At 38.3% G+C, this 23,797-nt stretch overlaps 1 protein-coding gene across 3 annotated transcripts in view; it reads right to left on the bottom strand.

Moving 5' to 3' along the window:
- Window positions 1-23,797, bottom strand: part of ctnnal1 (catenin (cadherin-associated protein), alpha-like 1) — an 80,075-nt gene that overhangs the window by 40,662 nt on the left and 15,616 nt on the right. For 2 of the 3 annotated variants that reach the window (XM_065292474.2, XM_073812787.1), the window contains exon 2: window positions 8,536-8,725. In XM_065292474.2, coding sequence (XP_065148546.1) covers window positions 8,536-8,725 — 190 coding nt within the window. Of the gene's footprint in view, window positions 1-8,535; window positions 8,726-17,587; window positions 17,705-23,797 lie in introns of those variants that run through there. The other variant, XM_065292483.2, reaches the window with a different exon arrangement.

Genomic DNA, 23,797 nt, shown 5'->3' with positions numbered 1-23,797 from the left:
AGCATAGGCCCATGTTTTCTTGTTCGCTCTGCGTGGGTTTAAACGCTATTTTTCTAAAGAATATTTTTTTAACTTTATTGGTGGTGGTTGAGAAGAATTCCTCTTTCCATATGTATAGCATTTTAGCGCAATATACATGTGTCATATTATTGTTCTTAATATATTAAGAACAATAATACTAATATATTTTTACAACATTTTTAACTTTAAAACATGTATTTTTATACCACATGAATCTCTTTAAAATAGTAATACTTTTAGAAAAACGGACATAATTATTAATATTATAAACAAACAATGAAACGGTGTCAAAATTCGACAACACAAATAATTAAGATATTCATTGTAAATAGAGTTAAGGGTATTAGGCTCACACTAAATTCTTTGTTGCACTTAGTATAAATGCCCATTGCAGGTACAGTCATCTTAATAAATGTATGCGCTGTTATGCTGGCAAGAAGGGGTTGACGTCACTTTGCTGTTTTAATAGAAATATTAAATATTCAGCAATGCCCTTATTAACTTCTGGAAACAACCGCAATGACAACGCATATAAAAATGTAGTTTTTTATGCGCCACCTGGTGGATTTTCTGTGAAGCGAAACACATTAAGGGAAAAGGGAAAGTAGCCCCCCCGAAAACACTTGCAGAATTCTGCGTGACTCCGCGAGACGATTTGGCGAATGCCGCGGGAGAAAACGCGCGTTTTTAAAGGCCACATCTGTAGCCTAGCTCCATTCATTCCTTAGGATCCAAACAGGGATGAATTTAGAAGCCACCAAACACTTCCATGTTTCCCTATTTAAAGACTAACATGAGTAAATATGGTGGCACAAAATAAAATGTAGGCACAGTAATATTGACAGAAGTTTGAGCGAGAGGGGGAGGAGTTATGATGTTACTGTGCACCGAGGTCAAAGTGCTGCAAACTAAGTGTTCTTCCGCCATACAATATAGTTCTTATTTTTATCAGTTTAAAAAAAATCATCTGGTTTTATTTTGTGCCACCATACTTACTCTTGCAACTACTCGTGTAACAGTCTATAAATAGGGAAAGCATGGAAGTGTTTGGTGGCTTCTAAATTCATCCCTGTTTGGATCCTAAGGAATGAATGGGGCTAGCCTAAATGCTAACAGATTTACGATGCGCTGTACAAAGATTAAGTGCACGCTTTGGGAAAAGATAGGTATATATTAATTTGTCTAAGCTGAGGTAAGAAGATAGTAAAATATTGAAAAACGGTGGTGTTTTCCTTTAAGTTTACAATTAATTCAATCACAGTGGGTGGTTACTTTTTAAAGTACATAAACATTTTACTGCTGTCAATGGGTGGTTGTCTAATACACACAGGAGACACAGCCAAGGCCTGACACTAATGTTGTATACTGGTTTATTTTGTGACAGGGTGCAGGGCCAGCATGTCAAGTCCCAGTTGGAACGCGTTTAAAGGCATTCAGTGAAATCATTTTCCCTGTCTCATGCCTCAATAAAGGCACTGTTATTCTGAGAGAAAATAAGACTGGCACACACAAAAGTGAAAAGAGAAGGAGTGACAGATGTTTTACAGATGAGAATCATTTCTGAGGGGAAACAGATCAGTTCAATGTTTAGACAGATTTTTCTCTCTGAAGACACTGTTCTGATTGCATTCGACAGCTCTTTTTTGCCAAATATCTTAGTGTTCTTTTAAAAAACCGCAAGACTTACACAGCCTTATGTTGCAAATATGGGAACTTTTATCCATAATAATATATATATCCATAATAATCTGACTGTGCAGTTTTGTGGGCCAATTAATCCGATTGAGAATGTCTAAATGTTACTCAATTCTTGAATTTGAACTAGCAAACGGCATATATATATATATATATATATATATATATATATATATATATATATATATATATATATATATATATATATATATATATATATATATATATATATATATAATTTATTTAACCCCGCAGGCTATACACATTCTATGTTTTGTTGGTTTTAAGCAACAGGCATACTGAAACCTTGTTTATGGTATTGTCCTCTATCTTGTTTCTCTCCTAAGTTTCTGAGCAAGTATTGCATAAAGCTGAATCTCTAAAGGGCCTGCGGCACTCTGCTGAACGCCTGGCATTTTCAGCCAGCTCCTTTCCTGCTTTAAAGAGACTCAGCCTGAGGCATTCAGCCTTCATAGGGTCAGACATCAAGACCTCTGCACTAGTGGCCTTAAAAGGCATAAGGATGGCATGCATTTCTTCATTACACTGAAATACTATAGTTCATAGTTGAAGTGCATTACTACAGAGTATGCCATTCTATCAATGTACTTAAGGCCATGCTGTCTCTGAGCACACAGATGAACAGAATAAATGTTTTAGCAGGAATACATTTTAATTCTAAACCTTTGCCCCAGCTTGTTTTAAAAAAGTTTTTATTAAAAAATTTCTTCAGCAGGGGAGGGCATGATTTTAATTAAAACTAACAGATTGCATGAATAAATGTAAATAGGATTTTGCAGAAACGATAACAATTTGTGTGATTAATAAATATTAGTGTACTTGTTTACCATGATGACATGTCAGCGGCATTGTTTGAGATGACATGATGTGTGAACACAACACAAGCATTTCTAACCGAGCTGTGATCTTGTCAAATTATGCAAAAAGTGTGAAACTTTAATTAATCTGTATTTAGGATACATAAAACGCTAGCTATAAAATTACTCTGCGATTTAAAAAAAAAACACAAATTGTTTTTACACAAAAGACATCATTTGAGATGTGGTTAAAATCACAACACTGAAGTGGTTTAAGAAATTTTATTACCTAAAAGTCAACACGAGATGGGACTTAGATAACCGTGCATATTACCAAGATGAGATTGTCTGTTTTGTATATCTGTACATTTCAGAAAATCATGTATACTGAATGAGTACATTAAATAATAAAAAACAATAAGATAAACTTGTAAACATCAATCTTTGAATGTTAAAATTATTTACTTGAAGGTGTTGTGTATACATTTTAGTGCATATGGTAGCCGCCACAGGACAAACACATCATCTTCTGAGACAACGTAGGATGAAACGTGCTCTAGGGCTACTTTAAAAACATGACGGCAACTTCTATGTAAGGAGACCTGTGATGTATGCAGATAAAAACTTTTCATTCTAAGGTAATAAAAACAATACAGTTATATTATGTAAGGTCTTTATACACCACTGATAATAAAATTATGTATATTATATTGCATTTCTGTCAAAGGATCCTTCTGAAAGTTACACAATGCACCTTTAAGAAACACTAAAATACAACTACGGACAGTAGTCTAGTAATAATAATTATGAAAATATTACTAAAAGACACAATTTTGTCGGAGCCGATGTTGTAGTGGGTAGCACTCCGACATATGGTGCAAACGCACTTCTGGCGACCTGAGTTCGAATCCCGGCTCGAGGACCTTTGCCGATCCCATAACCCTCTCTCCACGCTCTACTTGCCTGTCTTCTCTCAAAAAAACTACTGTCTATCAATAAAGGCAAAAATGGCCAAAAAAGTATATAAAAAAAGACAATTTTATAGAACTAAATAACAAATTAATTCGGGTGGCATTACACTGTAAAAAGTACAAGTTGGATCTATTTTTAAAAAAATCAATTGTAACACCTAAAAATGTAAGCATTTAAAAAAAATTGCTTAAAATTTTTTGGAAAATATGCTTATTTCCATCTCCCCTGCTTGTTTTGAAATACATTCTGTCGATCTCCGGTACCACTTTTAACATTGCTTAGCATAATCCATTGAATGTGATTTGTCCATTAGCATCGCGCTCAAAAACCCCCAAAAAATTTTGATATTTTTCATATATAAAACTTGACTCTTCTGTAGTTACATCGTGTACTAACACTAAAATTTAGGGCCCTATTTTAACGATCTAAGCGCATTGTCTAAAGCGCACAGCGCAACGTCTAAATGGGCGTGTCCGAATGCACATTTGCTAATTTAACGACGGGAAAAATGGTTTGTGCGCCGAGCGCATGGTCGAAAAGGGTAGGTCCTATTATAGTGGGAGTATTTTGGGCGTAATGTGCAGTAAACCAATGAGAGACTCAGCTCTCATCCCCTTTAAAAGCAAGTTGCGCTGGCGCTATGTCTAATCCCTATTTAGATGACGGACTTTGTAAACTGAAAAACTAAGCGGAGGAAGAAGATCCCCAGTTTAAGATTAATGTTAAATAATTGTGTTGTTTTTCACTTGTATTGAAATTGTTTTTATTAAAACCTTTAAAACCCGTTTTCTTTTAGTCATGGAAGTAAAAAGCAGGCAATTGCTTTAAATGTATGACTATCCAATATCATCAAAAAATAATTTACAAGTAGGCTATGTAAGATAAGGTTTGTACTCTAAAAATACTTTATTTGTAACAAACAGGAGATAAAGAATTTACAAACGGCTCTCCCTCCCCTCACGTTTCAGCACTCTGGACAGCATTTTTTTAGCAAAGAGTTTTTTTAAGCATTACTTAAAAATGTTTCTCATCTTACCATATCCGCAGGTACAGAGTCATCCATAAATCCGTGAGGAGCATTAAAAAAAAACATTTAAAAACAGATGCATTTGTTTAAAGCAAAACATTTATTTACTTACCAGGCTGCAGGTGAAGCAGCTCTTTGTGCCTTCTAACGTCTCATAATTAGTCCTCATTTATGTCCAAGAGACTCAATAATAATCTTTTACATTCAATCCTTTAATCTTTCACAATTAAAAGCGTTTTTGTGCTGCTGCGCATTCATGTAATTTGTGATAAGCAAACCCGCGTTGTCCCCCGTTTATAGGCGCATTTTACTAATGCGCTCTTTAAAGGGAAACTTCACCCATTTGCATTAAGCTTTGTACCGTTAGAACCCCAGTCATGTTTTTGAATGGTCGTGCATCATTCCCTTAGTTTTCCCTGAGAGGGGAGAAATACTGATTTCAGTGAGGCACTTCCTTCTTTCAATGATGTAAAAATCGTCATTTTGCGTCATTGAAAGAAGGAAATCCTGTATCTCTGTTCAGTGTGAAAGACTACAGACACTCATTCCTCATTTTTCCAAGGTGGGGGCTATGGGTGGGACCCACTCATGCTTCAGACCAATTGCAGATCAGTGGGTGGGACTTACGAAAATATACGAACACAGACAGAAAAAAACGATCAGCCGCCATCTTTATGCTAAGCTAAGCTAAGCAGAAGTTGTGGAGCGAGCCAGAATTCATGTTACAATAACAGTGTAAGTTAATCAATATTACATGGAAGAGGGTGATTTTGCAAGCGTGATGCTCTAATCCGCTGTTCATTGGACCTTTATGAGCCACAATACTGCAAAGAGCTGAGGCAGATGTAGGAACAGAAGCCCGAGGAGTAGGCCGGAGCCTGGGCTTCGGCTGGGTAGAGGAGCCCGTGGAAGACACCGCAACCATCGCCTCTGCTGCGTAGAGAAGCTTGGACAGACTACTGCCTGTTTTCTCGCTGTGTGCTTGCTATATTACATTTCTGCATCAGATAAGGATATGGACGTTTGTTTGGTGAAGGTTTCTAGGCAAGTGAGGAACTTTGCGCGCGTTTGGACATGTTTATTTCACGGACGTGTTTCGGTTTATGAGCAGACGCGCTGGGGAGTATATAAGCTTGGACGGACTCGCGCTGTTTGCTTTCGGTTTAACATTTCTGGATCAGATAAGGATATGAACGTTTGTTTTGTGAATGTTTCTGGTCGCGTGCTTTTTTCAAAGACGCGTTTCGGTTTACGAGCACAAGCTCCAAGAGCTGAGGCAGCGGGTCTGTGGAGATATTGTGCAGGGGACGCGTTTGTGTGGAGGATGCAGGGATAAACGGACGTCTGACTAAAGTGAGTGTTTGTATTTTCTTTGTTATACTAACGTGGCATTTATGTACATAATAGCATATCTGAGCTGTGTTTTATATGTCTATATTGTGAGAGCAGTGATGCCAATAATAACACAAATGTAATTACAGTAAACAAAAGACAAAAAGAAAATTGGTAAAACTAAATAAACATTTAAAATGCATACCCTTTTTTAAGTACTTGTAAAGACATTGGTACTGCGGATCTGAAACAGCACGTTACTGTTTGAATAAGACTTTGCTACACAACAGACCAGAGTGTTATTGTGTGTAACACAATGTAACATCACGTTTAAAAGTAAATCATGATTGGTGTCTGTCAGACACAGTGGTGGTGGCTATATTCTTTGTTTTACTAACGTGGCATTTATGTACATAATAGCATGTCTGAGCCGTGTTCTGATTAATGGGAGTGGCTTGCAGAGCTGTGCATTGTGGTGCATAGTGGGAGTTGTAGTTTTTCATACAAATGTGCTCTAAAGTCACATTCTGTCTTTTCTCGGTCAAATAGACACAAAATTCTACATTTATGTTACATTTTGACTACAAATATGACCCACTTTCCATAAAGATTAATGCTCTTATCGGTGAAATGGCCCTTTAAATAACATAAAACACATTGCGCCATTGACTTTAGACTTTAGACCAGGTTTTTGTTGGTCAATGGCGTAGTCTATTTTAGTTTCCTCAAAATAGCAACGCGCCAACAATGCGCCTGAACACACCTCGTTTTCAGACCAGAACGCCCATGGGCGCAAAAGGGGGCGCAAATGCATTTGCTATTTAAACAACGCGGCGCTAAACGTGAAAATTACAATTGCGCAGGGTGGAAACTAGCAAATGACACTTGCGTCGCGCATTGCGCTGCATTGCGCCGGGTGTAAGATAGAGCCCTAAAAGTTGCGATTTTCTACCCCGATATGGCCAGGAACTATACTCTCATTCTGGCATAAAAATCAATGCGCAGCGATATTAAACAGTGCCCAAAAATAGTCCCCTGCTATTGAAAGTTACCAAGAGGATTATTTGTGGGCGCTTCATAATATCATTGCCCTGCGGCACCCAGGGGAGCTGGAAAATGAGCCTATTTTCAAAAAAGTGGAGAGTCCCTTTAAGGTTAGAACATTTAAACAAAAAATGTTGGTTGAAGTTAAACTCACACTGACTCTTACACTTAGAGTTTGACGAATATACTATAAAAAAATAGTAGGTACATTTCTCTGAAATTTTTCAGAGATCATGTGTGAAAAAGATTTGGACGGGATTTCTAAAACCCCTCCTCCTGAAAACTAGTCCCGTCTGAAGTCACAGATCATTTATCAAATTGGGGTTTCCCATTTTCAATAATCTTTTTCATTTCATTCAGACAATTAGGACATCCCAGCAAAATAAGTTTTGTTATTTTATTGCATAAAAGTTAACTAAAAGAAAGCTGTATCATTTAATTTATTGTCCTGAGTGGAATATCTGTTGTTTTCCTAACAGCTTTAATATTCGTTGTGCTAAACTGTTGTCTGTCACACATGGACACCCTGAACAATAATCAAGAGGATTAAATGCGTGGGTGAGCATTCAGACACTGTGGGAAGTCTGATAACTAACTTAAAGTCGGGTTTTTTTCCGGTGTTGTGGTAGATCTTTTGACCTGGGAGGTATGAGAGGGATGGGAGACCACCAACTATCAGTATTTATAGATACAGAACAGAGCTCCTATTATTTCAGACCGCAACACACTTTGAGTGCTAGATAGTAGGATTTGCCTGACACAGTGGTTTTTGCTACCAAATATAACTCTGAAAACTTTTATATCTGTATATCTCCAAATATCACATTGATTATATTGTAACACTGTGGTAGGTTGGGGATATAATTTAGGTCATAATCAAAAGATTTCAGACACCAATAAAATAAGATTCAAGTTGTTTTATATGTATTCTTACAGTTCACTTCATAAACCCAGCTGTTTGACTTAGTAAACATCTTTAAAACAGCCAGAGCAGAGCAAACATCTTCAGGCTTGGGTTGGTTATTCCAAGAGCAAGCGCAGAGACACTTCATCAGGAGAGAGAGATATGGAAAGGCACATTTGTGGGGTATTTTTAGGCAAACTCTTCAGAGACAGATGGGGCATAGAGCGTACACAATAGGAGAGAAACTGCTTCACTATCTCTTTCACAGAAGTACACACAAGCGGGCCATGAAGACATAAGGATTGGGAAATGAGGCATCTCAATACAGCTACATCCATATGATGTGAAAAGTCTAATTATATTAATTAGTTTATATTATATTAGTTTAAACCATGTGTATTGATTATATGATGGCAAAAGGACTTAGGCACACAGCAATTGGACAAAATCATAATCTATTATGCTGGCCTCCCTTTTGGGATACATTTTGGAAAATGTTTAATATGTATGTATGTATGTATGCATAAATACTTAGCCTAATAATAATAGTTTGAATTTTATTCATATAGCACAGCCCTGACATGCTCTTCTAAGATTGTTGTCGCTGTTGTCCAAACGGCACCAAGTTTAACCCAGATGCCAATTTCCTGTGCTTGGTTGCCTGGTTACTCTACCCAGAAGCCTGCTGTGTCATTAGTCAAGTTGAGTAGTGTCAGACTGACCTGCTCTTCTGGCCTCAAAGCAAGCCAGCCCCATCTCATCTTTCAGGTCTTCATTCTCCGATGCGATGGCTTCCCCCACGGCCACAAAGCGGCTAACTGCCACACTGACCGCCTGTCCCACCCTCTGGATGGCCCGTAGGGTCTTCTCAGTTTTCTTGAGCTTGTCTTTGTGATTGATTAGTGTTGTAATCTGAAACAAGAAAAAAAAAATGCACCGTTGTTTAGTAAAGGAATGTTGAATTAAAATAAATGTTACAACATATGTTTGACCTTGTTAACGGCTAAAGTCACAATCGTATTATGATTAGAAGCATTAAAGTTTGATTTCATTTCACAGTACACAAGGTAATCAAACACTCCCCACGCGAGCTGGAATTCTTCAAAAACAACCTTTATCCACGCATTTCTAATGTTATTTTCCGAGCCTCCGAATTAAAGTATTCAGCTTCTGTGTTGTTCCCACGTGGTTCCTCCACAACCCAAGACTTCGTTACCATGGTTACGCTATCATAACAGATCACCGCGTCAAAATAGAAATGAAAATGGGGAGTTGCTTCAATTCTACTTTGATGTCATATTTCTCCGAATTCCACACTTGGTTGTAAAACTGGCTTGGTGCCAAAAACTGTTATATTTCAGTAGCATGGACGGTTTCAGTTCTGAAACTTGCAGGATGTTCATTTGACTATGATGACCTCTTATATAACAAAGTATCAAGTTAAAATTGAGTATTTGATTCACCGCTCCTTTAACATTTATTCACCGAACACAATAGCATACAGAACATACCTGGGAGGCTGAAAAGGCAAATTAACACGACAAACCAAATCAAGTTCAACAAACTCCCGAAGTCATTCCACATCACTGAATCCATTGAATTACATAAATACAGGAGCAGAATAGAGCGAACTATCATGGCTGTAGACGGTAATGGTTTCTCTTGGATCATATGAATGAATTTTGATATACAAGTCGCACCTGACTAGAAGTCGCAGGACCAGTCAAAATATGAAAAAAGTGCAACTTATAGTCCGGAAAATACTGTATTTTCATATAGGTTACTGAATGCTGACATTAATAACTTGCCTGTGACAGGTTTGCCAATAGTGGTAGACATTTGTTGTATTTGCTACATGACCTCCATAGATGCCAGTGAAAAGCCACAAACACATTATCAAAAAGTTTGCCACAAAAGTTAATCTATAAGTGTGTTAGATATGATAATCAGTACACATGCACCATTATGGCAAATGTGTAGCTAAAATGATGAGGGGAGAGGATAAAAAGAAAAAGAAAGTGAGATGCTAAAAGTGGTAAGACTTCCTTCTCCTAATCTTTTTCATCAGCATACATTTAGCATCACGCTCTCCTGCACTTTCAGATACAATCGCAACTCCTCTCTCTCGTCTGCGTCAGAATTGAGTTCATCAATCATTTACTCGGAGCCTTTTACAATTTCCGTCCTGAAGAGCTGAAATCCCTCACCCCCTGCTGACAGGTAATGGCAGGTGGCCTGCTATAGGAAACATTTAATTGGAGTTAAACAGCAGGGTACATGGACAACAAAAGAGTCTGAGAGAATGATACTCTGAATCAGACCTCACTTTCACTAAGCAACAACAGATTTACAAGAATAAGTCACTAATGTTACAATCTGTAATCCCATTCCCTGTATCAAATACCTTTGTGCATTTTTGCGTTCCATCATTCATGGTAAATTAACTTTTTTTCAGTCACATTCACATTCCTCATATTTACATTCCTTCCATTGAATGTTTTGTTTTCTAAAGGCACCATATCCTGGAGAAAAATTTCCATGCCACCTGTCCCACATGGGTCATTTCCTGAAACTAAGCTGTACAAAGAATGATGTCACTCACAACTATCATAATATCATGTGACTGTCCACGTTTATGTATAACCACTGTTGGCCCACTCAGTAAATGTAAAGTCATTACAGGTGAACTAGACAGAAGCAAAGTCCTTATCATCAGAAAACTATAAATTCAGTTTATGTTTGATTCACAGTGTGACAAACTGTAAGCGCTATTGTTTATTTCACATGCAAAAGAGTTACTCTCAAATCTTAAAGGTACAGCAGGATTAAACAGCTACGGAATATCAGTGAGGTCATTTGGATTACTTTAATGAGCAACTATTGTCCCATTCACGTTTTTATATTTCCGTTGGTGTGTAAGTGTGTATTAGTACAAGTTAACAAGATGCAAAAGGTACAAAGCCCAAAGTAAACGATGACGCAAGTTTTTGTTTCCAATGTAAATCTCTTTTCTTGGACTACAACAAACACACGGATTGTAGGCAACAGTTTACTTCCCGGGCCGGTTTACGTGGACAAGACCGACATTATCGTAATTCCTCCTGCTTTGACTAATAGCCTGTAAGTTAACTCCTGTCAGCACTGCATTGTGACCAAATCTTTCAAACATGGTAAGGAGCTGATGTCAGAGGTATATAGGCCAATCACAACATACAGATTAGCTGGCCAATCAGGGACACAGCGCTTTTCAGATCGATGAGTTTTGTACAAAAATCTACACGTTTCAGGAAGGCAGAATATCTGAAGCTACAAAAATGTACAGTATGTGGAAAATAATGTGTTTTTTTACCATAAAACACGCTAATACATTGTATTATACCAAATACGCAAAATAACGTTTTTTTAAGCAAAGAAATAGGTGCACTTTAATGATGGATGGATGTGCTTTTTCAACTTTCACCAAGTTGAGCATGTTGAACATGATGGCATTTTAATATAAAATTATGTTTAGCTGAAGAAAGGTAGTTTAATGCACTTGGGATGACATACTAGGGTGAATAAACAGAGAATTTACATCATCTGGTGAACTCTTCCTTAAAAAATATAGTAAGAGTGAGAAAAACGGTTAAAATAATGAGATGAGATTTAAATAATGAGATTTAAATCTGTGGGCCTTTTCACAATCTGTTTGTTTTGTTTCATACGGTTGGAATTACTTATTCAGAGGGTCATTTAATTTCCGTGCAGGGTCTTATGTCGACGCCTCCAGAGAAAAGAGAGAGTGATAAACCGAGGGTGAATTGTTTCTACGTCATACTGTGGACCAGTGCTCGATTTGTCTCCGACATATCTCCCTGAAGATGGCTTTAATCAGACGGTTCGGTAAAAGATAAAGGGCCCATCCCTGCCTTACCGCTTCTGATATCAGATGGCAACGAGTTGTCCTGCCAACAAACCGAGGGCCAACTATGACTCATAAATGGAGAAAAATCAAACGTTCCCTAAGGTGGAAAAGAAACACTTTGAGGTGAGGATGTGAGGGTCGCTGTGAACAATGGAAGGTTTGACTGAAGCCCTCTTGACACAGATTATGGGAAATACTCAAAAAATGTGTCCGGAATTTGTTATTTTTGGTTTTGGATCATTCACACTGTCAATGATTTTCCAGAATTTGTGCATGTGTTCACACACATCCCATATAGATCCCAAAACAAAGGTGACGCTTATTGCACAGAGGGCACACTGGCTTTTAAAGGGGCTTGTCTGGAATTACCGTGCTGTGTGAATGGGGAATGATAATACGCCAACTGTTCTGGAGGAGCACTATATATAAAAGATGTTTATATTCAAAGTCGAAAAGTTCAACTCATGGGAAATGCTAGCAGACCCCTGCCGTGTGAGTTAATGGATCAGGTCAGTGTGTATAGGTAATGTTGTGGTAACACTCACGTCCCCAAAAGGGTCTGTGCTTCAGACTTCTAGTCTTACTTAAGTCTGACCACAGAAATATGAGAAAGGTCTTTGGATCCTAGCACGCTACAGCTGTTTAAAGTATCTGTGTATGTGTCTCTGAGCCAGAGTCAGAAAGCGTGAGAGTTGGAGACCATGAGGGTGTTTTTATTTGTCAGAGGAAGAGGGCGGTGGCACTCATGACTTCCTGTTGCTGGATTAGCACATGGCCCACTCGGCTATGTCAACAGAAAATGAAACGCATTGATTCAGCGCTGACACAACACAGGTGATTGCTTCTGTCTGAACATCATGAGTACACAACTGAGCCAGAAGGCTATTTTTGTCTTGTGTAAAGATAAAGCCTGAACCTTGATAGTTCAAATGAGAGGCTGAAGTAGTTTTCTAAAACTTTTATTTCATGTGCATTATGAAAGTGATATACCTGTACTGCATTTTGAGCAAATCTATGCTCTCTGTATCTATGCAAGGCCACCACTTCCCATGCTGTAAAATCTTTCTTAATACATTTTGAATATCCACCTACCATGTTTCAAAAAACAGCTGGTTTGTTTACTAGCTTGTACTAGCTAATAACCATCAACCAGCTACCAAGGAAACAGTAAATGTCATGATAGCAGTTTCAGCACAAAGCACAGCACTGCTAGCTAGTATATTTTTAGTCTATTAACAACCATTAGCAAAAACATGTTTTTTATGATTTCCACAGTTTAACTACAGTATAACTATGTTTTCTTTTGTTTGACCTGTACTAAAACCATTGTGGTAATTTTCGTAAGGATAGAGTGGTTGTGGCTAGAAGGGATCCTGTTTTCATCCTAATCGTACCCCCAAACCTAACCCTAAACCTAATATTTCCCGGGACTTATGCTGCCTTCACGTGCTATGGTAATTATGGTTAATACCAAAAGCTGTTGGTGTTGTGATGCCAGAGTTGCTGAGATGAGATAACCTTTGACCTTTTCAAAATGGCAGAGAGCGACTGAAGAGTCGTGAATGAGAAGCGTTGTACACTACTTTTTTGCTACTGTTAGCACATAGCCTTTGTAGCCTATAAAAATGTTGTGTCATTGACAAGTGTAATATAATGCATTAACACTCACATTTAAAATACCCTTATTGTTTGGTGTTACCTACCAGCTAGCAGATGCTAACTAGCAGTCAATAGTAACCTCCTAGTAATGATGAGCGATCAGGCAATTTACTCACGTGATACAGTACGACAATAAAACACAACACACTGGTAAATACCAGTTCACAAATGGAAAATATCATCTTATCCTAAGCACATGAAGGCAGCATTAGGCCATAGCTGTATCCCCTCTAGCCAAAGTCAGGTACAGTCAGGGATGGAAACGCGGGGGACAGAGTCCGGGAAGTTCGAGTAAACTTAATAGCATTTAATAATTACTCCCTAATTAGGATTTTTTTATTGCAACTATTATTTTTATAAAGCATCATCACGCTGTCACAATGGCACTGTATGACTGATTTGAGATTTTCCCCTAAATATCCATAAACTAAAAATACAAATTTTCACACTCTACAAAATTTTTCTTTAACCTGAGGACAAATTTATTGTTAAAAGTTCATAACTTATAACATTACAATTTTTATTAAAAAGTCTTTCAAAGAGTTAAGGCTAATGTTTACAAATACAGCATTCAAATATAGCAATACCTTACTGGATAGCTGACCTTACATTCACATCACACGCATAAGACAGCTGTTCAAGCACACTCTTCATTCATCACATTTAATTTCCTCTCAGAGACATTTCCATTTTGCGTCAGATGTTTGCTACTATAGATAATGTTTTATTCGCATTACATAATTCTTTTAAAAACAAATTACGCTGGCCAAGAACACACAAAGACGCCTTCAAAGCAAAACAAGATTTAGTTATTAGGAAAAGCATTTGCGCTGAAAAGTGCAGTGAGACGAATGAGAATCAGTTATGATAATTGTTTTCACAATATGAATTGTACGCCTTCAATTGTACTACCAAATGGTGGCAGATGGATTGCAGGCTATTTTAGCCGTATAATGAATTAATTTTAGAAACACAGACAACAAAAACAAATACAAAGTGCTTAGCTATTTATTTGGTTATTATTTGCATAAGTTATTCTCGAAAGCGTGATTACAAACTATATAAACAAGGATCTTAATATTAACATGTTACAGAGCCACAGTAGTTTAATCTTGCATTCATTATCGTGAAATCATTATTATATCTGAAAATAGTTTATGTTTGCTTTGAAACAATCATTAGGCTATACTGTTTAACACATCCAATAAATGAGCTCTATTAAATGCTTCAGTATGATCACTGTCAAGTTCTCCACAAACAAATCGATTCTTGTGCAAATGCCAGCATTGATATATCATTATTCATATGGAAAGGTTTTAAGGCCCATACTGGAAATACAAATCAATCTGACTCTGGAAGCAGTCATAAGTATTGAACAAGTTAAGAGAAGAGGTCATGCTCAATATGGAAACGGGCCAATAAACTCTTTTGGCATTGCCATAGACAAGGTACATTAGGTTGTCTGGTTGGAAGCCAACAAGACAGAGACAGATAATTAAGATGATAGTGTGAAACAGGTAAAAGGTGCCAGGTTCGGAGAAGAAGCTGTCACGCTTGTATACTCCTGACAAGCCACGGTCAATGGGAGGTAAAGTACACCCTGCTCTCTTTTTGGATCCTTCTTTCATTATATGTGCCTACACCATGCACTACTGCAGATGTAAAAATGTATTACAACAATGCTTTATCTAATGAGGGGAAAGGTTAGAAAGAAGGTGCTATTCTGAAGAAGAACAGTAACTTGCCTTACACAATACACATACATCTGTACAACATATGAGCTGCTCGGGTCCTTGGACTCAGAAATGATTTGTTGCCATGGAAACAGTCATAATGCCAAAATGAACACTTTTGGATTTGTTTGACGGTAGCTAATTTTTGACAAAAACAATGAAGAACACAAAGCACACCAGGTAACACTGGCATATATCATCTGTAAAGGCTGACACCTAAATACCTTAACTGTTCATAAAAACTCACAAAATTCAAAGTTGCCAACTTGTAATTAAGTGATTATCAAAGACGTAAATGGTTGTCAGGAACGATAATAACAATAATTAAAAAATGGAAATCCAGCACTTTCTGAAGATTATAGCATGTTGCTACAGAAGTCAACTGACTCTGCAAACGTCAACACTATTAAAATACATGATTTTTGCATAATGGACCTGGAACGATTTAGAGATATAGCTTCCTTAGAAACCCATGCTGTTATTTCACATTTCTTCTCCACAAAAAAGAAGTCACACTGCTTTGGTACAACATGGGGTGAGTAAATCATTGTTGGGTGATCTAGCCCTTTAAATACTAAAATTGTTCTGTTGTGTTATCATAGACTGTAAAAAATATGGATGTAGTGTCCATGACGTCACCCATAACTTTTTGAAAAGCTTTTTTGAAGCCTGCCATCGCCATCTATGCAGCGCAACACCGCGCATCACTCGCATATAACCGAAAATGGGTAAAGAGGCAGGCGTGGGTGAAGTAGAGGTGGCTGGTTGCTGAAACCACGCCTGTCTAGCTCGATGGTAGTGAGAAAAGTGGCAGTTCACCTGTCACTTAAGTGGCCCTGCCTTTAATTGCAGAACTTTAAGGCTTAAAGGGACACTCCACTTTTTAAAAAAATAGGCTCATTTTCCAGCTCTCCTAGAGTTAAACATTTGATTTTTACCTTTTTGGAATCCATTCAGCTGATCTCCGGGTCTGGAGGTACTAGTTTTAGCATAGCTTAGCACAATCCATTTAATCTGATTAGACCATTAGCATCGCGCTCAAAAACAACCAAAAAGTACCATGGCTGCAGCAGGCGCAGTGATATTACGCAGGGCTCGAAAATAGTCCCCAGCTATTGAAAGTTACCAAGGGGACTATTTTCGGGCACTGTGTAATATCATTGCGCCTCCTGCAGCCACGTTACAGCAGCAAAGTCCTTGATTATTTCGCCAGAATTAGAGTATAGTTCCTAGCCATATCTACCAAAAAATCGCAACTTTAAATTTTCCGTTGGTCTTAGTACACGATGTAACTACAGAAGAGTCAAGTTTTAAATAGGAAAAATAATGAAACTCTTTGGTTATTTTTGAGCGCAATGCTAATGGTCTAATCAGATTCAATGGATTATGCTAAGCTATGCTAAAAGTGCTAGCGCCAGACCCAGAGATCAGCTGAACGGATTACAAAATGGTAAAAATCAAATGTTTAACTCTAGGAGAGCTGGAAACTGAGCATATTTTCAAAAAAGTGGAGTGTCCCTTTAATATAATTTTAACTAATGAGTTACAAAATATTCACTGATTTTGTATCAGGCTGTAAACATTATAAACTGCTGTAAGGTTGGCCATTTTAACATGGGGGTCTATTGGAATTGAATGCCTTTTGGAGCCAGTCTCTAACGGCCAGTGGCAATGCAGTTTAAGTCACTTTCGTGTTGCCTTAATCGGACAGATCGGAAGGTTGCCCCTCGGTTATTAAATCTAAACCTGCCTTCTCTACTTATCAATATAGCTTCCACCTCAAATTGCCCAAAGGATTTCAGAGGTCCCTTTACAATAACTTATACAATTTAGACAGCACAGGCCCAACTGAATAATTGCCCTCCCACACAGAGCCTCTCTTCATGGTCATTACCGCATCAACTGTGGCTAAGTCTAACCAGAGGGGTTTGTGCTGAGGTACAATGGGTCTCCACTCAACACAAACTCGCTGAGCCATGCCCATACGCTCATTACTGTACAATGTGTGGCCAAACAGGCAGAGGGCCAAACACGAAGCCAAAGCACATATTTTTCTTGAAAAGAATGACTTGAAGTGGAAATATTACAGTCACTGAGCTACACAAAGAAAGAATCACGAACACAGCTTATTAGGAAAAAAAAACTTGTAAACCTTTGCGGACAAGAACAAGCATACTGTATCATTCATGCAGGGCATTGTGGGTCATCTTAAGGCTCAACGTGAAGCAAGCCACATGTGGTTTGGATGGCATTGCTTTGCATGCATTCCATCCCTTTCATCCTTTAATATGCCTGACAGGTTATACGATGGTGGCCTTAGATTAGGTGGATCAAGTAAGACCACCATTTCCCAAGCTTGGAAAATGTGTTCGTCATGTGCAAAAAGACATCAAGAAGTATTCAAAAGTATTAGCAGATGCAGCATATCTTAATAGCTAATCAAGTGAAGCAGAAACGAATCAAAGTTTCCCTTTATACCTTCAGGCATGTGCCAAGACCTCAGATACAGCCTCCATTTCTTAGGCTCCATCACAAAGGTGTACTATTTGAGAAACCAGACATGATGGGAAAAGCACTTTCATCTGTTTGCAGACTCGATACGATGGCCGTGGAAGAAAAGCGCAGTTTCCGTACCTGGGAACTCAAAACAGCAGACATTCAGTGCTGCTTTTCCTTGTGATTTAACGCAGATGTGCTTTAGTGGAGAGATGAATGGCGGGACGAGGAGGGAAATGGGAAGACGGACTACATAGTGCTCTTGGAACGGAGGGGCTAATAATACCCAGTGATTGGTGTTCTTTGTACCTTGCCAAGAATTATTGGCTGCACAACAGCACGAATGTCAAATGGCCTGGCATTTAATCACTGTATACGACTAGTGTTTAACTCCATTTCATCCACACTTGATCCGCACAAACACTGTTAAAAGAAGGCATACAGTTTTGTGTACTGTAGGAAGCAAGGAGATAAAGCTGTCAATTAACTGAATCAGTAACTTCAAAACGACTTTCCTTTTCAGCTAACATCCTTTATGCCTCCATCATTTGTTACCTCCATCCATAATACAGAAAAAAATGGCAAATTTTGCAACAATTATGCAAAATCCCTCCATGTTTCCACTTCGTACCTTGTTTCAATAAAAAAAAACATTGTTTTTGCGGCACTATTGTTTCTTCACGCCCACGTGGCCTTGATAACATCAGCACAATCACATAAATCATGCAAAACTGACAAAGAAATACTTTGTATTTAACTGATATAAACACGTTTCCCCGTGAATCGGTCCTAGTCTTCAGATCTAAAGTCATCTGAAACGCGTACATGTCCCAAGGCTAACTAACTCATTGCCTTGTGATAAAAAGTGGCACATTTACGTTGCACATCCTTTTCACTTCTCACAGCTCATTCAGCAGATTCAGCAGAGCACAATAAAGCTCTTTCATTCTGCAGCAATCCGATGTAAGCGTGATTACTGACTCGAGAGGGATGGAGGGAGGGATCTGGCAACGTGACTGCTCGCTGAAACTTCTGTTACAAAAGACCCAAAGCACACAGTGACTCTGACCTTGTCGTTACTGTAAGACTAAACTATTAAATAGAGGGAAGAGGTGAGGTACATTAAGGTGGAACAAGTGAACTGAGGTGCATTGTGGGTATGGATGATTGGTTAAACATTCTGTAGTCATACGAAGGGTGAGAGTTGTAGTTCAATCACCAGTCAGGTCCTTTAACCTCAAAATGTTAAAGAAAATGTAATGTTTTTATTTTCCAATGCGCCAAGTCTGTATTGTATCATAAAGGTCGGAGAGCAGGCTTTTTTTACTTGGGTCAGTAAACAACCACCTTGTAAGTAGCAACCACCCAGACATCTTAGTAATAACCCTAGGATCATGGGAATGAACAGGTAAGCACCGCTCAACCTCACATTATCTTTTCAAAATGTAAAAATGCAGTTTAATATCTTCCCTTTATATTGCAGGACATCATCATGCCTTTTCACATACTAAACAGCAAATCTTTCTTGGTGTCATTCTCCGGAGAAATCTTCTTCTCACCCTCTAATGGCTTGGCTGAAAGTGAGAGGTCACGTATGGCACACACAAAACCATTTTCGCCTCCAGCTTTGACAAAGATGATAGCCAGGTCCCAACAGTTCATGCACCAGGTGTCCCGGTAGGGTGAAAATGAGTATACATTTACAGTTCAACGCACACCAGCCATGCAACCTTTTCATCAGCTGCAACCCTTACGTGTTTAAGAAATCACATTCAGACCCATATTAGGAGGAACACAAGCCAAACAATGGCAGCATATGCCCATGGACTATAATTAACAGTCGCATATGTTTTCAAACAGACTCAGCTCAGCCTCTAATGGGTTTTATGCTGAAGTTTCCTTACAAATTTTTTTTAAAGTTGTGAGAGTGTAAATTATGAATGCAACTCCATCTTTGAAATGGACCACATGGCAGCAATTTAGTGAGAACCCAAACCGTGTAAAACAACAAGATAACATTAAAGGGACACTCCACTTTTTTTAAATTTTCCAGCTCCCCTAGAGTTAAATTAGATTTTTACCGTTTTGAAATCCATTCAGCTGATCTTCGGGTCTGCCGCTACCACTTTTAGCTTATGCTTAGCATAATCCATTGAATCTGATTAGACCATTTGCATCGCGCTAAAAAATAACCAAAGAGTTTCGATATTTTTCCTTTTAAAACTTGACTCTTCTGTAGTTACATCGTTTACTAAGACCGACAGAATATTAAAAGTTGTGATTTTCTTGGCAGATATGGTTAGTAACTATACTCTCATTCTGGCTGATTTTATCAAGGACTTTGCTGCCGTAACATGGCTGCATGAGGTGCAATGATATTACGGCGTGCCGTACTAACGGGACTATTTTCGGGCACTACGTAATATCATTGCGCCTCCTGTAGCCACGTTACGGCAGCAAAGTCTTGGATTATTACGTATATTATAGTTTCTATGTGCCAAGAAAATTTTCTGTCGGTCTTCGTACACAATGTAACTACAGAAGAGTCAAGTTTTAAATAGGAAAAATATCGAAACTCTTTGATAATTTTTTTGCGCATTGCTAATGGTCAAAGGAGGACATCAAGGAAGTCAACGCCGCCCCGGAAGATGCCTTGGATCGGAGCAAGTGGAAGAGAATATGCCGGAAAGCGGACCCCGCGCCAAGACGGGACAAACGCTAGGAAAGAAGCTAATGGTCTAATCAGATTCAATGGATTATGCTAAGCTATGCTAAAAGTTGTAGCGCCAGACCCAGAGATCAGCTGAATGGATTCCAAAAAAATGTTTACTCTAGAGGAGCTGGAAAATGAGCATATTTTTTTAAAGTGGAGTGTCCTTTTAAGACTGACATTGCATTGACGGACAACTGACGAAACTCAAGTGATAAATTATAAATGCTGTCATTAAAAAAATCCAAAAAGTGTGTGTAAAGTCAATTCAGAGAACTGTTTCTGAACACATTATAAATGTTAAAGGCGCTCTAAGCGAATCTGTGTGACGTGACATCACTTCTTGTTGAAGTTCGAAGTGTTGTCAAACAAAACGGAGTGTAGCTAACTCCTCCCCTCCCTTCCGTGCTTTCTGAACGAGTCATGAACGCGCCCAACCCCCCTCCCAAATCCTTCTTGTCGTTTATTGGCTGGAACACTTTGTTATGTTTTGTGGTGGTAGGTTTGACCACTTTGTTTTTGTTGCAGTTTGTGGAGCCTGTGCTGTCTACAGAGACCGTGTTTTTTTACAGTGTGTTCAGGGGACAGGCAGCTATCAGATAGTGAGGAGATGTTTACTGTATTAAAAAAAAATATGGCCTAAAAAGCGTGAATTCGCTTAGAGCACCTTTAAAAATATAAAAAATTACAAAGACTATGAACTGTGCTGAATTGTGGAGTTAGGCCGTTAAACAATTTAGGATTTTTTTGGGGCAGGTCTGAAATCATGGCTCAATGACACACTGGATTCACTGAGCATGAATCTCTCCTAACAAAATAATATTTTTTTTCAAGATTTTGATAACTTTTAATTAGGCCTTTTGACTGGCAGAATTTGACTGGGTGTTAATAACACTTTTCTGTGGTGTGATAGGCTCAGAACAAATATTTAATATTGCTTTTAGGGGCAGTCATACTAGACAGTATTTTGCAGACGTTACTGCGAATATGGGCAATTGGGTGGGGAGCGTTTCGTCAATATATGTTCGTTGGCATCTTACCTTCGTCTGTATATGCTTTTCAGTAGAGAGAAAGGTCACGCCATGACGTACTGGTGTTCTACTGGTCACATATCTCCACGTGATACAAATTCACAGTTAAGGTTCTTAAACTTTTGCTTGCGTTGAATCATTTTATGATACCTATATGGTGCATCCTGTTTGAAGTTTCAAGGCCTTAGTCCCACTTTTTTGGAAGTATTATAATGTGATAGCCACCAGCACAGTCTGCAAAGTCTCAGAATGCGTTCCAAAGAAAGTTTGAAACAACATCAGTCTATGTAAAACAGTAACAGACTGCATGAGGCATAAGTTAATTTGGATACTAGAGATTCCCAATAACAAAGATAACAAAAGCAAACTGAGATTTTCCCAAACTACTGTATATTGAGAATAATGTCTGGTTTCTTCCTGGGGAGAGATAACACAATGTCACACCAGTGTGTTCAGCGGTGACTCACTGAAGAGTGGGAAGAGCACGGGCTATTTCTGTTTAAAGAGTATTTAACAGAGGAGGGGGAGACCTTAAGGACTTGTGCTTTGTCCATTCTGCTGTCACATTTCTTCATCTGCTTGGACTGATGAGTCAAGAGGAGAGGAAGAAACCTCTTGCTCAACCTTCTAGTTGATGGAAAGGAAAAACAATAACCAACCCATCTGCTTAAGGAGATGAAGACAAACCAAAGCATAGAATTCATTTAAAGTTTGCTCGAGACAAACTCTGCAAAAGTCAGGATTTTCTGCCCTTATTTGACATGGACGGTGTCTGACTGTGCTGAAAAGCCAGACTGCACAGCTTCTGGGTTATTGACATGTGAATACTTACATAGCCAGCATCACATTTATCTTTAATGCCAGCTATTAATTATTGAGAAGAGCTTAACATGTGCCCACAAGTCAGGTGGGTGCAACAAAACTGGCAGACACTGAGTAGAAAATGAATCAACAGCACTTGAGCTGTAAATGATCTATTTAAATGTTTAATAAAAAACTGTGGGTGTCACAAAAGCAGAGAAAAACAGACTCAACTTACCTGATCAAATGTATAATGTAACTAAAATATAATCCCTTTCACTCCGAAGTGTTACTAAACTCAATGGAAAAGCTAACCAAGCCAAAGTGATGTACGCTGACCCAACCTGACCCAAACTGTGAGGTACTATGCAATAGAAAAGCGCCATAACAGTCAAGAGATCCGCTTAAAAGGTATACAAAAGGTAGGGGGGCAGTATGCTGATAAAAGTCCTAATATGTACCATTTAGGTACAAATATGTGCATTTGAGGTACCAATACATATCTTTAAAGTACCAAAATGTAACTTAGGGCAGTGGTTCTCAAACTGGGGGCCACAAGATGGTTCTAGGGGGCCCCAGTTTTATAAAATTATATAAAATACATTAATTTATCATGAATTCTGTTTAATTAAACCTTAAAAAAAATAAGGCTACTAACTACTGTTGTAGTTCTCAAGACCGGTCTCGGTCTCGTCCTGGAATCAACCGCTTTTTTACTCTGTCTCGTCTCGGTCTCAGACAAAGAGGACTCAGAATTTTATTTTAAGACCGGTCAAGACCACAACTGATGGCACATCACAAATTTATTTTTTATCATTAATTTTATGCAGTTTATTCAGGTTTGGCATATGATGCTGGCATTGTTTAAGCATTGTTTAAGTTTCTCCCAATGACAGTTTTTCTAATTTTATTACTAAAAACACCTGCATTGTGTTAAGTGAATGGCAAGCCATGGTAAGACAGTTCCTAATCAGACAAGAAGTGCCTAATCATATGAATATTTCACTCATAAGTGTTTTAATGCAGTGACTCGCACTGGTCTTGGTCTTGACTTGGTCTCGGCCTGTCTAGGTCTCGACTCGGTCTCGACCCTTTAAAGTCTTGGTGTTGTCTAGGTCTCACTACTTTGTATAACTTTATGTTTTGTTTAATTAAAATGTTACGTTTTAGAACAGTTTTTTGTCATACATTTTCTTTGGGGGGGGGGCGCGAAGGAATGCACCGTACACAAGAGGGGCCACACGCTGAAAAAGTTTGAGAACCACTGCCTTAGGGGGATTATAATGCACTCTTTGGGTAAAAAATTTCTCAGAGTGTACTTCAGTGCATTGTACAGGGTATTACTATAGTTTTAGGCATATTTTCATGGTATTAAGGTACTTTTATGGTTTTTCAACATTCCTACTGTACTTTTAAATATGATCAGATCTCATTAGGGTTACCTTTTACCAAAAAAATTCAATTACTTTGGTTTTACTGGAATCATCTTACAGCTTTCCCACAAACAATAAGCCTCTTTATTCTCTTGTTTCACTCTCCTGCAGCTATAAACACCATGTAAAAACATTCATTCAAAGTTGTATGCTTGCAGTTTCAATAATACAGCCATCATTCAACTGTACCACAACATCTACTTTATGTGTTTGACTA

This window comes from Paramisgurnus dabryanus, chromosome 19 (genome assembly GCF_030506205.2).
Source record: "Paramisgurnus dabryanus chromosome 19, PD_genome_1.1, whole genome shotgun sequence".
NCBI lineage: Eukaryota > Metazoa > Chordata > Actinopteri > Cypriniformes > Cobitidae > Paramisgurnus > Paramisgurnus dabryanus.
Note: the sequence above shows the minus strand (reverse complement) of the source record. Positions and strands in the feature narration are given on the sequence as shown.